The sequence below is a fragment of the Poecilia latipinna genome, unplaced genomic scaffold (genome assembly GCF_001443285.1).
Source record: "Poecilia latipinna isolate Pla-1442-1.1 unplaced genomic scaffold, P_latipinna-1.0 Scaffold2874, whole genome shotgun sequence".
Taxonomy (NCBI): Eukaryota; Metazoa; Chordata; class Actinopteri; order Cyprinodontiformes; family Poeciliidae; genus Poecilia; species Poecilia latipinna.
The window spans coordinates 24,614-37,416 of record NW_015115490.1 but is presented as its reverse complement, the minus strand read 5'-3'; the positions used below and the strand labels follow the sequence as shown (position 1 = coordinate 37,416).

At 42.9% G+C, this 12,803-nt stretch overlaps 2 protein-coding genes across 6 annotated transcripts in view; one reads left to right on the top strand and one right to left on the bottom strand.

The window, feature by feature from the left end:
• The window catches only part of tsc2 (TSC complex subunit 2), a 27,202-nt gene extending 17,297 nt beyond the window's left edge, over window positions 1-9,905 (bottom strand). For 2 of the 5 annotated variants that reach the window (XM_015021821.1, XM_015021825.1), the window contains exons 1-20: window positions 8,510-8,669; window positions 7,693-7,862; window positions 7,179-7,265; window positions 6,968-7,078; window positions 5,743-5,890; window positions 5,487-5,604; window positions 5,298-5,346; window positions 4,576-4,701; window positions 4,381-4,454; window positions 4,164-4,305; window positions 2,827-2,970; window positions 2,596-2,733; window positions 2,407-2,510; window positions 2,240-2,321; window positions 1,408-1,563; window positions 1,213-1,326; window positions 997-1,119; window positions 798-904; window positions 550-718; window positions 5-127 (exon numbers count right to left, since the gene is read on the bottom strand). In XM_015021821.1, coding sequence (XP_014877307.1) covers window positions 5-127; window positions 550-718; window positions 798-904; window positions 997-1,119; window positions 1,213-1,326; window positions 1,408-1,563; window positions 2,240-2,321; window positions 2,407-2,510; window positions 2,596-2,733; window positions 2,827-2,970; window positions 4,164-4,305; window positions 4,381-4,454; window positions 4,576-4,701; window positions 5,298-5,346; window positions 5,487-5,604; window positions 5,743-5,890; window positions 6,968-7,078; window positions 7,179-7,265; window positions 7,693-7,827 — 2,250 coding nt within the window. In that variant the 5' untranslated portion in view covers window positions 7,828-7,862; window positions 8,510-8,669. Of the gene's footprint in view, window positions 1-4; window positions 128-549; window positions 719-797; window positions 905-996; window positions 1,120-1,212; window positions 1,327-1,407; window positions 1,564-2,239; window positions 2,322-2,406; window positions 2,511-2,595; window positions 2,734-2,826; window positions 2,971-4,163; window positions 4,306-4,380; window positions 4,455-4,575; window positions 4,702-5,297; window positions 5,347-5,486; window positions 5,605-5,742; window positions 5,891-6,967; window positions 7,079-7,178; window positions 7,266-7,692; window positions 7,863-8,509; window positions 8,670-9,817 lie in introns of those variants that run through there. The other 3 variants (XM_015021824.1, XM_015021826.1, XM_015021823.1) reach the window with 2 other exon arrangements.
• On the top strand, window positions 9,654-12,803 carry nthl1 (nth-like DNA glycosylase 1). The gene is made up of 6 exons (XM_015021827.1): window positions 9,654-9,978; window positions 10,794-11,053; window positions 11,138-11,308; window positions 11,402-11,561; window positions 11,819-11,924; window positions 12,390-12,803. The coding sequence occupies exons 1-6, from the start codon at window positions 9,717-9,719 to the stop codon at window positions 12,643-12,645; spliced, it is 1,215 nt and encodes a 404-aa protein (XP_014877313.1). The 5' UTR covers window positions 9,654-9,716; the 3' UTR covers window positions 12,646-12,803.

The following is a 12,803-nucleotide window of genomic DNA, read 5'->3' as shown; positions in this document are numbered from 1 at the left end:
CTACCATGGCGCAGAGCGTGGAACAGAGCTGGTCCAAGCTGCACGTCGAGGTGAGCAGCAGCACTTTGTACTGCAGCATCCAAGGCAGTTTGTCCAGAACAAGTTTCAGCACCTTCCAGTCCGTCTCCTGGGAAACAAATAAATGAAACCAAATTAAAGTCTTGTGTGCGCTGACCTGTTTGGAGCAGAAAACCAAATATATTTACTCATGCGATTCTGAGTTATTATGAGTAATGAGTCAGTCACCAACTCAAAATCCCAAAATATTAGGGGGTAAAACGAAGTGGAAAAATATGGGATAAAACAAACCTTTTCAATATAATTCCGTGTTAAAATCAATGTATTTCTGAAGAATTATTACATTTTATCCGTTTTTAAAACAGACCTTGGAACATGATAAAAACTCTAAACTTTAAGTCTGATCTAGTTTATGTCTAGAAATGTGTCTAAAACCCCTGTGATTACTAATTGCTTCACAGTAAATCCTTCCTGTCCTCATCATCTCATAAAACACGCAGGCGGCTTCACTGTGTCGCGTTATTTGTGTACCATCTTGAGGCACTGCAGCAGGACGCAGAAGGCAGGTGCGTAGGGAAGGCAGGTTGAGCGGATGGAGGCTGCTGAAGCAGGAGGAGCCGCCGCGGCCGGAGCAGGACCGCCAGCAGGGGGCGATATAGAACCTGACGGCTTCTTATCGCAAACCCGCTTCTCTGGCTCCCTGAAAAACCAAACGGCTTCGTCACATTCAGGCGCTTCGAGCGAGATGAGCTTCTTTTGTGTGCGTTTCCGTTTTTTACCCGGCGTCACAGTAGCAGTAAGGGCTGAACCTCATCGCTCCGTCCTTGTTGGGCACCCCGACGCGGTGCAGAGAGTCGGCACGCATCATCAGGAAGAAGTCAAACACCTGAACAAACAAGTTGAAAAGAAAAAAAAGAAATAATGCAGGGCGGAGCTGAGCAGAGATGAAATGTGAACAGAAAATTGATTGGTTTTTACCTGCAGCCGAACAGCAGAAGCGACAGCTGAGCAGTACTTGTTCTTGTAGTGGAGCTGCAGGTGGCTGATGAGCAGCTCATAAACACGACTGGCGTGGCTGGCTGGCAGGCTGTAAAGTTTGCTCTGTTGCAGGACAGAATAAGAGTTCTTCATGATCCAACTCCACACCAATAACAGATTTCTGTAGAAACGGACGCATCGCTGCCAGAGACGTACCTGCAGGATCTCCAGCAGCCCCAGCACTGCGGTCTTGACATCCTCCATGGGAGAGTCAGCTGTGGGGTCAGAAGCCTCCAGGGATCCGGAGCAAACCAGAGAGCGACTGGCCACCTGTACGGAGAACTAGACTTCAACCTGACTGAACTGGAAGCGACTAAACGCCTCCAAGGTCTCGTCTTCGCCTGCGTTTACCCGTTCGATGATGTCCAGGAGGCTGGTGAAGTGATGTGTGTTGCAGCCCTCGGCGAGGTCCACCAGCAGCTGGGTGGCCTGCTTTCTGACCGCCAGGTCCCGGTCTTCAGCGATCCCACTGAGCTGAGGGATCACCACCTTCTCAATGAGCTCGTCCTGGAGAAGAAGTAACAAAATGAAAAAAAAAAAAAAAAAAGCAGGGGCTTTTAGATAAATCTTTACTTTATATCACATTATTCAGGGCTGAAACGATTAATCGGTTATTGAAATAATCGATAATAGTCAACACATTTAGTAATTGATTGTTACTGAAATGTTCAGACTAAGAAAAAAGCTATTTGCTGAAAAAAAAAAACATTCAGAGCAGTAATTAAGCCCTAAGCGTATAAAACATACACACATTTTGCATTTAAGATAAAAACACTGTTATCTGTAAATATACTTTAGCAGAGTTTCAGCTTCAACCGGTTCAGATTTACTAAAGAAATGCTGAGTTGTTCTATTTTAGACAATAAAATAGACATTTTATTGCCTAAAGTTAGAAAAGGAATTGAATTATTTATTAATTTGCATCATTTGCTATTTTTCTAAAATTGTATAAAAAAGGCTTGTGAGGATATTATTTTTTTAATCTGCTGTCAGAATAATTAATGACTAAAACAATCATGAGTGGCAGCCCAAAAGTTAACATAAGCAATCAAACTTATCAAAACTTACTTAGTTCAGTTTCTAACTTTTAAATAGCTTTGAAGTGGAAACCAGCCCACACTGGAAAGTCTTTCATCTGATGAGTGCACTGAATTTACAGAAAGATGCAGATGAGTGTTCAAACCTCGTAGAGCTGGCGATTAGTACTCAGAACGAACGACAGGATGTGAAGAACCTTGATCCTGATCCCACTGCGCATCTCATTCCTTCCAGAGTGGCAAAGAGAGGACTCATCAGGAGTCTGATCAAAGCCGAAACGGGTGAACCGATTCCCGACAGAGCGCGTCCTACCTGAAGAATTTCTCCATCAGGCAGTGGAGGCTCTGGATCCAGCTGTCCTTCGCAGGCTGAATGGACTGCGCTCTGTACGAGACGAGGGTCAGCACCGAGGCGTCCTGTCGCACACGGAGATCAAAAATGAGAACGGAAGGCGACCCGGAGGAGAGGCCAGAAACGCAGGGCAGCACACGGAGTACGAACGGGTCTCTTGTCTGCACATTTCTCCACCAGACTGAAGAACTTCTCTGTGGAGCCGTGGTAGCCGTTCTGCTCATACAGCTCTTCCACTGTGGTCAGAAGCTCGTAAACGATGGCCTTCAGCTCGGCGCTGCCTATCATCTGACAACGCACACAACAACAAAAACGAGCTCAGTCTCTACAGACCTGTTCCATTTCCCACCTCCTCTCCGTGCGCATTGTGTTTGCGTGAACCTGAATCTGCTGCAGCAGCCGCTCTATGATGCCCAGCAGGATGTCCCAGGTGACCACCTGCAGCTCTTTGCCGTACTTCTTAATCAGCCTGGTGATGGAGAGGACGATCTCGTACGACACCACCTCGTTGGCACATGACATGGCCTGAAAGCAGAAGTCAGGCGGCCACAGTTATTACTCAGCAGGTCCGTCTGACTCGTCTGTATGCTTTGATTTAAATAAACCCTAAATGCAAGAGCTATAGGTGAGATAGCCTAGGAGTGAAGCAACGATGCCTCTCTCTCCATCATCCGTTGCTGCATGCTGTCTGGCAGCTGGCTGAAAGTAGAGTACTACATCTTGCTCTTAAGTATTTAACCTGTTTCAATATATTTCTGATGATTCAAAATGAATCAAGTTATTACTTGGAACAAAAGAAGCACCATGTATTATTCTTGTTTTGAAACTATAGTCTGTTTTAAGCAGACAATCGCAGTCTAGGCAGGACACCCTGACTATTAACAGCCAATAACAGTGTTATACTTGTGCTTATCTGAAAAGAGCAGAATGGCAGAAATTATAATATTTGGAGCAATAACCACCAGGAAGGCAAAAAAATTAATGATTTATTAGATTGAAATTAGTTCCAGTCTAATATCTTCTTTCAGTGTTGCAGTTTGGCCGCCATCCAGCAGAGGGCGCCACTGGTCATCCTGAAGAACTGTAGTCAGTTGATAAAGGAAAAAAATGGCAGCCATACCAAAACGGAAAAGAGAAACGGTCCAAACAGAGTGCGGTGTGGGATGCAAAATGCACTTTATGCGGCTCTGTTGTGAAATATAAACACTCGACAAGCTCCTTGAGTTTCATCTGAGTAGCGCCGCTCACTGCAGGCTTACAATTAAACAGAAAGCGGTACATAAACAAGCACCTTCTGCTTCGGTCTACCGTAACGCTGAATGAGACAGGAAGTCTTTACACCTCCCACTGTGAACATCGCTAATAAACTAAGTAGATTATTTGGGGTTCTATCTTTATGTTTCTGTGAAAAGTTTGACATTTTGGTGCCAAAAACCGTCCGGCTGCTGGCCTGTTTCAGTCGAAGGATGTAGAGAGCGCCTCTCTACTTCCAATGGCTTAAACGCTGTGGCTGCTACATGCAGAACTGGGGAACTAGTGGGGCCCACTGGCAAATCAAAGACACACAGCCAAGGAGAGTCATCCTGCACATTCATGTTTGGAGGAAAATTCAGGTTTGGAACATCCATGTGAAGTCTGATTAGGAAGATTAATATGTACATACTGACAACTCAGGCTGTAAATGTGTGCGAGTAGATTAACATGAATGCACTGATTACCTTGTAGAAAGATGGCAGCACTAGTGTCGGTGTGTTTTTTAGAGCAGGGAGTCTGTGGGCGCCCCACAGAGCCATTCCCACAAAGAACACGGCTCCTCTCAGCAGTGGAGCGTCCTCCATGTACACCCTGGTGGAGAATCCACTTTAAACACCAGAATATTTATTTTTCAAAAAAAGCATTAGTGGAAAGAAAAGAAAAAAGATGACAAGACGATACCTCTCCTCCATGATGCGGCACATGGTGTAAATAGCGCTGTGGCCCAGATGCGTCCCCAGGACTTTCCTCATCAGCTGGAGACACACAGCAGCAAGAAGGAAAATAAAAATAAAAAATAAAAATACATGAGAACCAGACGTATGAGCATTTCTAAAATCAAAACAAATATTTATCTGCAGCGGTTCCCTTCGCCACCTTCCAGCAGGATTCGCAGAACTCCTTCACGTTAACCGTACGGCAGAGCGTTATAATGAAGACGGTGAGGGACTCAGAGGGCAGGCAGTTGTAGCACACAACGGCATCCAAGACCTGGAGTGCCACCTGGACGCAACAAAACACAACCAAAACTATGATTAGCATCGCTAACATGCAACGTAACTACACAAAAATATTATAATCGAGTCCCACCACTGGTTATGACTACTAGCTTTATAATTTATTTTGAAAGTTTAGTTGTAAAAGGGCAGATTGATTAAGAAGATACCTGACAAAATTTTATGTTTTAAGGTAACTGGTTGTTCTTGAGGAGCACTAATACATTTGTAAACTCTGGGTAGGTTGCCAGAGGATCAGTCCCTATTAAACTTACTGTTGCTATTAATTATAATTAAGCTTATTTCTATTACTAAATTACTAGCTATTAGTTAGTTTTTAAAAAAAAGTCAGAAATTAAAGTGAAATGGGTTAAACAGTTGATCAGGATGTAGTTTTTCTTTGTTTTTATTTAAAACCACATCTTCTCCTGACATCACAAAGTCTTATAATGAAATCTGGATATTAGACATCAATAATCTTTATCCAATATGGATTATCTTGAAGGGTATTTTACGCCAGACAGCAGAAAAGTCTTAAGGACACAAATCAATATTTCAATAAGTTATTTTTTTTAAGAAGTGCACCATAGAGACAACACCAACCTCTATGTCAGTGGATGATGTTGTTCTGTTGCACAGAAGACAGATTTTCCTGCAGAAAGCACAGACGGTCAATATGTGCTAAATGCCAACAAACTGTCAAAAAAAAAAAATAGCATCTATACAGAAATGGGTCTGACAGAAAGAAGTCAATAAAACCCTCAGGCGTTTCCATGTGTTACTGCAACTTACTGCACCATGCTGGAGACGTTCTGATCCAGATAGCAGCTGTTGTACTTGACCAAATTCACAAGAACATGGAGAAAGTCTGAGGTGAGACCTATGTCCATCCACAGGAGGACGAACCGCGCTGAGAAAGAGAGATGAAAACTTTTTAATGGAAATGAGAAGTGAAGCAACTTATTATTAGGACTGGTGTGTTGAGAAGATGCAAAAGAAAAAACTGCTCGTTAAAAGAACTTATTTACTCTCTTTTTTTTTTTTTTACCTATGTCCTCCTCCAAGTACGTGATGTCTTTCCCATTTTCAGTTAAAGCCTTGAACACCTCCAGTCTTTCTGAAAGGTCCTCGTTGCAGGGTTGGTAGTCTCTGATCACCTTAAAAAAGTACGCCCTCAGAGGACCGAGCCACTCACCCTTAAAAAAAAAACAAACAAACAAAAAAAACAACAACACTTCGATTAGTCCATTTTGGACTCACTGGAACAAAATGACATTTTCTGGGAGTCGATATCTGACACTTTTAGAGATATTATGACATTTTGTGTGTGTGTGTAACATCAGAGTGTTGACATGTTCTTATTGTTTGAGCCTTCTGCTTTAGTTGTCTGAAGTCTGTGTACTTATTTCAAATTTAAATATCTGAGGAATTAAATTTTTCATTGTTTCTACTGCATGGAATCTGGAACCTACTGTAGCATAATGAAAAAAAAAACACAAATGAAACTATTTTGTTTGTCCTTCGTGGGCTTTTCACTTAATGGCAACACACTGAACGATAATAGTGAGCACGCTTTCTTTCCCAACAATCAAGCTATGCAGGAAAAGTGGGAGAGAGATTCATGAAAGTCAATAAATAAAAAAAAAAACTGATTTTCTCCAGGATTTGAACCCAGTACCTTCTTGCTGCTAGGCAACAGCATCACCAATCATATGACCCTCAATGGACCGTAAAAACTTAAGGTTGACTGCCACAGGACGTCACTGGGTGTAGAAAAGTAAGATTTTCAGCTGCTTCCATTCACTGGTTTGATAAACAGTTCATTCATTCTAGTGATGCAGAATAATAATTAAGTAAAGAAAAAAATGACTAAATCTACCTCTACGTTTATCTGCCAAAACTTTTTTATTAAATATTTTTGTCACAGGATGCCATTCACTGGATTACAGGCAGACTGCACTCATCACGAACCACTTTTAAAACCCGGGGTCCCGAATCCACATCTTCAATTTCCTTTCCAATCTCGTGTCTCTCTGAAAAAAATTGTACTGGTTTCTTTCCTCCTCCTCATTAAACAAATAATCATCATATGAGCTCATCATTATCACTCCTTCTTTCCTGGATGGGCATGCTATTGTTCGTCAATGCCCAGATTTACGTTCTCTGTTCTGATGCCGTTCTTCTTTGCCACCGGGTTCAGCTGTTCTCATTCCAAGTTTGGTTGTTGTAGGATTTTGTTTTGACATATTTTGCACAAGATGAATGATGTCTACCTGTCCTTGTATGATGGCCCTGAGAAGCTGCAGGACCGCGTGTCGGGCCTCTGCCGGCTGCTCCGGGGACAGCATGTCCTCCACGGCTTTCCACACAGCCTCCACTGCATTCTGAACAACACCGAATCACAGGTTTCATGAATACCGAAGGTTTTATATGTTGCTTACAAAAAAAAAACCCATAGCAGACAAACAAAAACACGTCAATCACCTCTTCGAATTTTTTGATTTTTGCCAGATCGCAGATTTGGTTCATCATCCGGATGCGGTTGCTCAGGCCACAATCAGGATGCAGTTCCTACAAAAAGCAAAAGGTGCCATGAAAAATATTCATAAGTAGATTAATTTATTTTTATTTATTAATCAAAACTTCTGTTTGTGGTTTCTAAGTAACTTCCACCTTTAAGCCCACAAAAACTAAAACATTCTGCCTTGAAATATGCAACACAATCGATATTTTTTCATCAGTTTCACTAAATTCATGGTGTAATCTGTCTGAAATTACCACAGAGAACGGCTCTTCGACACCAGACACAAAAACATCTGCAAAATACTGGCTTGGTTGCACCGACAGAGGATTCCTACCTCACCAGAGTCAACGTATTTCAAGCTGCATTTAACATGGAAACTCTCAGCTGCAAAGACGGAGACGAAGGAGGAGCGCCCGGGGACAGGACCAGAAACAAAGTCTGAACAAATGTGTACAGAAACGCAGTTTTACTCACCTTTATTATGTCGGCTGTGATTATAAACTCTGGCAGCTTTGAGTCACACTGCTTCGTTTGCTGCCGTTGCGTCCCGAGCCCAAAGATCCCCTTCACTTTTTCTTTGAGCGTTTCTTTGCTTTGCTGCTTATTCATGGCGAAAGTCCTTCAAAGCTGCCTCCGATGGCAGCCTGTAAAAGAAACAAGGATATCGTAACTTAGTTTTTTTTAAAACAGATGTAGTGATAAGAGGTTGCAAATCAGCAGTTTCCTGTGTTGTACTTGAACTCCATGAACTATAAATTGTTGAGATTAACAAGACAAAATGTAAAACAGCGAGAAAACAACATATTTAGCTCTTTCTAAATGACTGAAAGAGCTAAATATGTTGAGGGGCAGAACGGGTGCAGGGTTAGTCGTTTTTATCCTGCTTAGCTCCGTAAATTCATCAGCAGATGGTAAACAGGTCATTTAATGCTGCCCCGGAGTGCAGCTCGGCAGCCTGTAAATGTGTAAACCCAGGGGGCTGGTTTTAGGAGTTCACTGTCATGTGGACTTGACAGAGGGGAAGGTGGGAGGGAGCAACCAGACAACGGTTGGTCTGTTTCAGTCCAACAACAACAACAACAACATCTGTGCCAGGTGTCCTCCTGCCACAGGAAAACATGACTGCAAGGACACCATAAACAGTGCGCCATCATAAGAAACGGACAATGGCTCGGCTGAAGGCTCTGCTGTGCTTTGCCATGCCTCACACAGGCTAACATTGCTTTGGTATTGGAAGATTTATGGACCTAAACTAGATAGCGACACCTCTTGGCCCCCTTTTTTCTCTCACCTTACGGAAGCGGAGTCGCTGTCTTCTTCATTTATCCGAGGCTTCGCCCTTTGGAAACCAAACAGGCCATCCGCTGCTGCTGTGCATTCATATAACTTACTATTTGTTGCCGAAAGCTTGTTCTCAGACCTCCACTCCCCAACCGGATGACACATAAATGCTCTAACAAGCGACACTTCCTTTGAAAACACGCTTGCCGCGCTCCCTCATGGGAAGTGGAGTTCTAGGACAGTTGAAGGTGTTTTTATTTTTTCTAGTCTGGTTTTTATTGTGAGTAAAGCGTGTCTCCAAAACAAGTACGAAATTTTTATGGTTCTATAAACCACAGTGAAACTATTTATTGTAGGAAAGTCTTTGACAAGCTATGTAAAATGAAGCTTTTACAGTTATTAGCCTAAGAGTTAGCTAACCGTGCTAACTGCTGAAGTTGGCTTCTTATTGACTTACGACGTCTTCTAGGTGCTTTTATGGCAAGCCATTTGTGCATTTACTCAAACACAACCTGACATTTCGTTTACAGGTAAATTGAAAAGTGATTTTGTGTGGGGCTAAATTGGGGCAATAAATTGTGTTCAAAAGAAAAAAGGAAACTGACAAAAAGATTTGAAACAGAAAAAAATATTTTGAAAAATGAAAAAAATATTTTAAACTGGAAAAAAGACATTAGAAACTGAAAAAAGATTCAACCAAAAAAAAAAAAGACAAGATACTGAAAAAAAAATTCTGTTTGAAATTTTCTATTTTTTAGTCTCATGTTTTATTCCGTTTGAACAAACAAGTGCAAATGTGTTCTACAATCATTTGCTGTGTTGAACCAAGGACTGAACTAAAAGTAGCAGGATCCTGTTCCTTGACGACTGACTTTAGACACCACTGCTATAGTGCAAGACAACAAAAAAGTAAAAATGTTCAAAATTTTTAGAAAATGTGCCATTCCAAATATCCAACAACAAAGATGGTGGAACTTCAGAAATTTTGAATTATACATTTGGTTTTTCCTTTGTTGGATATGAAAAGTTTATTAGCAATAATGTTTTTTTTAAATTACACTGTATTTTGGAAAATGCTGCCTTTCGTCAAAAAAATCTGTAGATTACCACTACAGTAATGTATAATCTCATATTAAACCTGTTTTATAATACTATAAATCCCCCGTGGAGCTGAGAGACTACGATCCTGAAACCAACTTCATGTACTGCCCTGTGCAATGCTTCGTAATGTCCGCTGTGGGAAGACGAGGCTGTGTTATGTAGTTCAGAGTTTGAAAATGAGTTCTCCGTACTTCATGCAAAGCAGCTCTGTTCTCACCCGGAGCAGCAGTCTCGGCGCGGGCGGTGGACCCGCGGCCTCTCTGAGGTCCAAACTCAGCAGCAGACAGAGGGATGTGGACGCCGTTCCTGCACGGAAGGTGAAGGTGGAGGAGGCGACAGTATCCGAAGAGAAGCCCTCTTTGACCCCTTCATCCAGCGGTATGTTCACGTTAGGCTCACCAGAAACACTGACATTATAAATCTGACAAAACAGAAACAGGCCCTTATTTAAATACTTTGCATAAGGTTATTTGCGCATGTGTAAAGTCTAAAGTACGGAGCCCGTCTGTCTGGTGACAAGGGAGAAGAATATAATAAAAGTTGTACCTCGAGATGTTAAGTCGTGGCTACGACTTGCTTTTTATTTTTTTTTTCCCTCCCATGTCACCAGACGGCCTCCGTACTAAATAAGTCCTAACTTTGTTGAGCCTCTCTTCAGAGTGCCAGCCAGTGGAACCGTCTAAACTCGGTCATATCGGAGAGAGTTTCGGCCAAACTGATTTTTAAATCTTGCAACACATTCTCTTCTCTATGGATTTGTTGCAGTGGTGAACCTTTACTCTAATCTCAGATATATTGTCGTCTCTAACAGAGTTTTCTTCTAGAGTTTCCCGGTATTTAACTTTATCCTTCTCCCCATTAACTCTGTCCCACACCATTATACTGCCACTATCATGTTTCACCATGGGGGTGGTGTGTTTAGGGGGATGTGCAGTGTTAGTTTCCCGCCCGAGTTGTGGATCTGTGCAGCTCTTCCAGAGTTACCATGAACCTTTTGGCTGCTTCTCTGATTAAAGCTCTGCCCATCAGTTTTCATGCACAAGCCCTTTATTACTTATTATTTGATTTGTCATGAAATGAACAAACAACTGACATGTTTGTAACATTTAGTCTCTTATAAATGTATTCTTGTGCATCCCTTCTCTTTGTTGATGCCATATTTAGTCCCATTTTTTATGTTTTCTTTTGCCTAGATGGCTGCCAGGAACGCCTCCGGCCAATCACAGAGATTGAAGCGTCATCGCCGCCGCCGCCGCCTCGCGGTCGCAGGAGGAGACAGGTTAAGGTGGAGTATGACGAAGACGATGGCGCCTCCCGGGTAAAGGCGGAGCACTGGGAGCCTCCAGACTGGACGAAGCAGTTGGGTTTCATCCGTGAGATGAGGAGCGGTCGAGACGCCCCAGTGGACAACATGGGAGCTGAGAAATGCTACGACACACAAGCCCCCGCACATGTAGGCGTGAGCTGCGTCGCGTTTGTTTTAAAGTTTTAAAATAAACTGTGTCTGTGAAGCTGAGTACTCCGTCCCTTTTCACAGGTGAGGCGTTTCCAGGTGTTGGTGTCGCTCATGCTGTCCAGCCAGACAAAGGACCAGGTGACGGGCGCAGCGATGCAGAGGCTTCGGGCGCATGGCTGCACAGCAGAGAATATAGTCGCCACCGACGACAAGAAGCTGGGAGAGCTCATCTATCCCGTCGGCTTCTGGAGGGTAACGCCCCCCGATTTTACCAGCTTGTTTCATTTCTTCTGTTTGCTTAAAAAGCTATGAACCAAAACTGAACGTCCTTCTAATCCGCTGCAGAACAAGGTGAAGTTTCTGAAGCAGACGTCGGCCATGCTGGTGACGGAGTTCGGGGGAGATATCCCGAACAGCGTGGAGGGTCTGGTTCGCCTCCCGGGAGTCGGACCTAAGATGGCCCACCTGGCTATGGACATCGCCTGGGACCAAGTGTCTGGCATAGGTGTTTTATCACTAATGGTGGCCATTTTGAAGTAGCAATAGTTTCAGAATGTAAATATATGCAGCTATCTGTCATAAGAAATGAGTAAAGTGTTGCGTGGTTAGTGATGAACAACGTAGCGAACTCGTTCTCTAAGAGACCTCGTCTCTAACCTGACCCACGGCTGCAGGAGTGTGTGTGTGTGTGTGTGTGTGTGTGTGCATGCGTGTGAGCGCGCTCCCTGAGGGGACTCGTCTTCACTGGTGGTTTGTGTTTAGGAGTGGACACGCATGTGCATCGCATCTCCAACAGGCTGGGCTGGCTCAAGAAACCAACCAAAAACCCAGAAGACACACGCAAGGCTCTGGAGGAGTGGTTGCCAAGGTAACCAAGTCATGTCCGATACAGCTTTTTAAAAAAAAATAACCTCACAGATTGTAGGCCTTTTTTTACTTAAAGATTTGCTTTTAGTTCAAGTTATTTTTGCTCTTGTTCTTTCCCTCTGCATGCCATGCCATCTTATTTGTATCATTGCGTCTGTCTTTTTTTCCTGCTTTCTATAACTCTCCTTCCTTTTTCCATTTTTCTTTCTTTTTCTTCCTCTCTGTCCGTGTTTATTATACAGAATTTTTTTCATATCTGGACTTAAATAAATACAAACTATTTAGTTTATTTTAGACTTTATGTTCATCAGGTGGCTACAAAAACATTTTTCTACGAATGATTTTCAGTGTTATATCTTTAATCAGCCACTGTTTCCTTCTGCAGGTGGTTATGCTGCCCCCCGGTGGACAAACAAAAGTCTGTTTGAAACTCACCTGAATGTGTTTTGTTTTGTTTCTGTTGCAGGGAGCTGTGGAGCGAGATCAACTGGCTGCTGGTTGGTTTTGGACAGCAGGTTTGTCTTCCAGTCAGCCCGCTCTGCTCCGTGTGTCTGAACCAGCACAGCTGTCCATCCGCACACAAATGTTCTCCCGCAAAGAGACCCAAACCGGGATCACCACGCTCTCCAGGTCCATCGCGCAAATTTAAGGTCGAATCTGAACCTGAACAGGAAAGTGATGGCAGAAGTAAGTCGGCAGCAAACCAGAAGCCACCAGACTAAGAAGGAGTGTAAAAAAACAACAACACTGAGCTGCTGACTTATGATGTTGGACAGAAAAAACACAATGTGTTTCATAATTAAACACATGCAGTGATTGATAGGAATATTTTTGTACTATTTTATTTTTTCAACTCAAATAAATAAAGTGAGAACTGAAG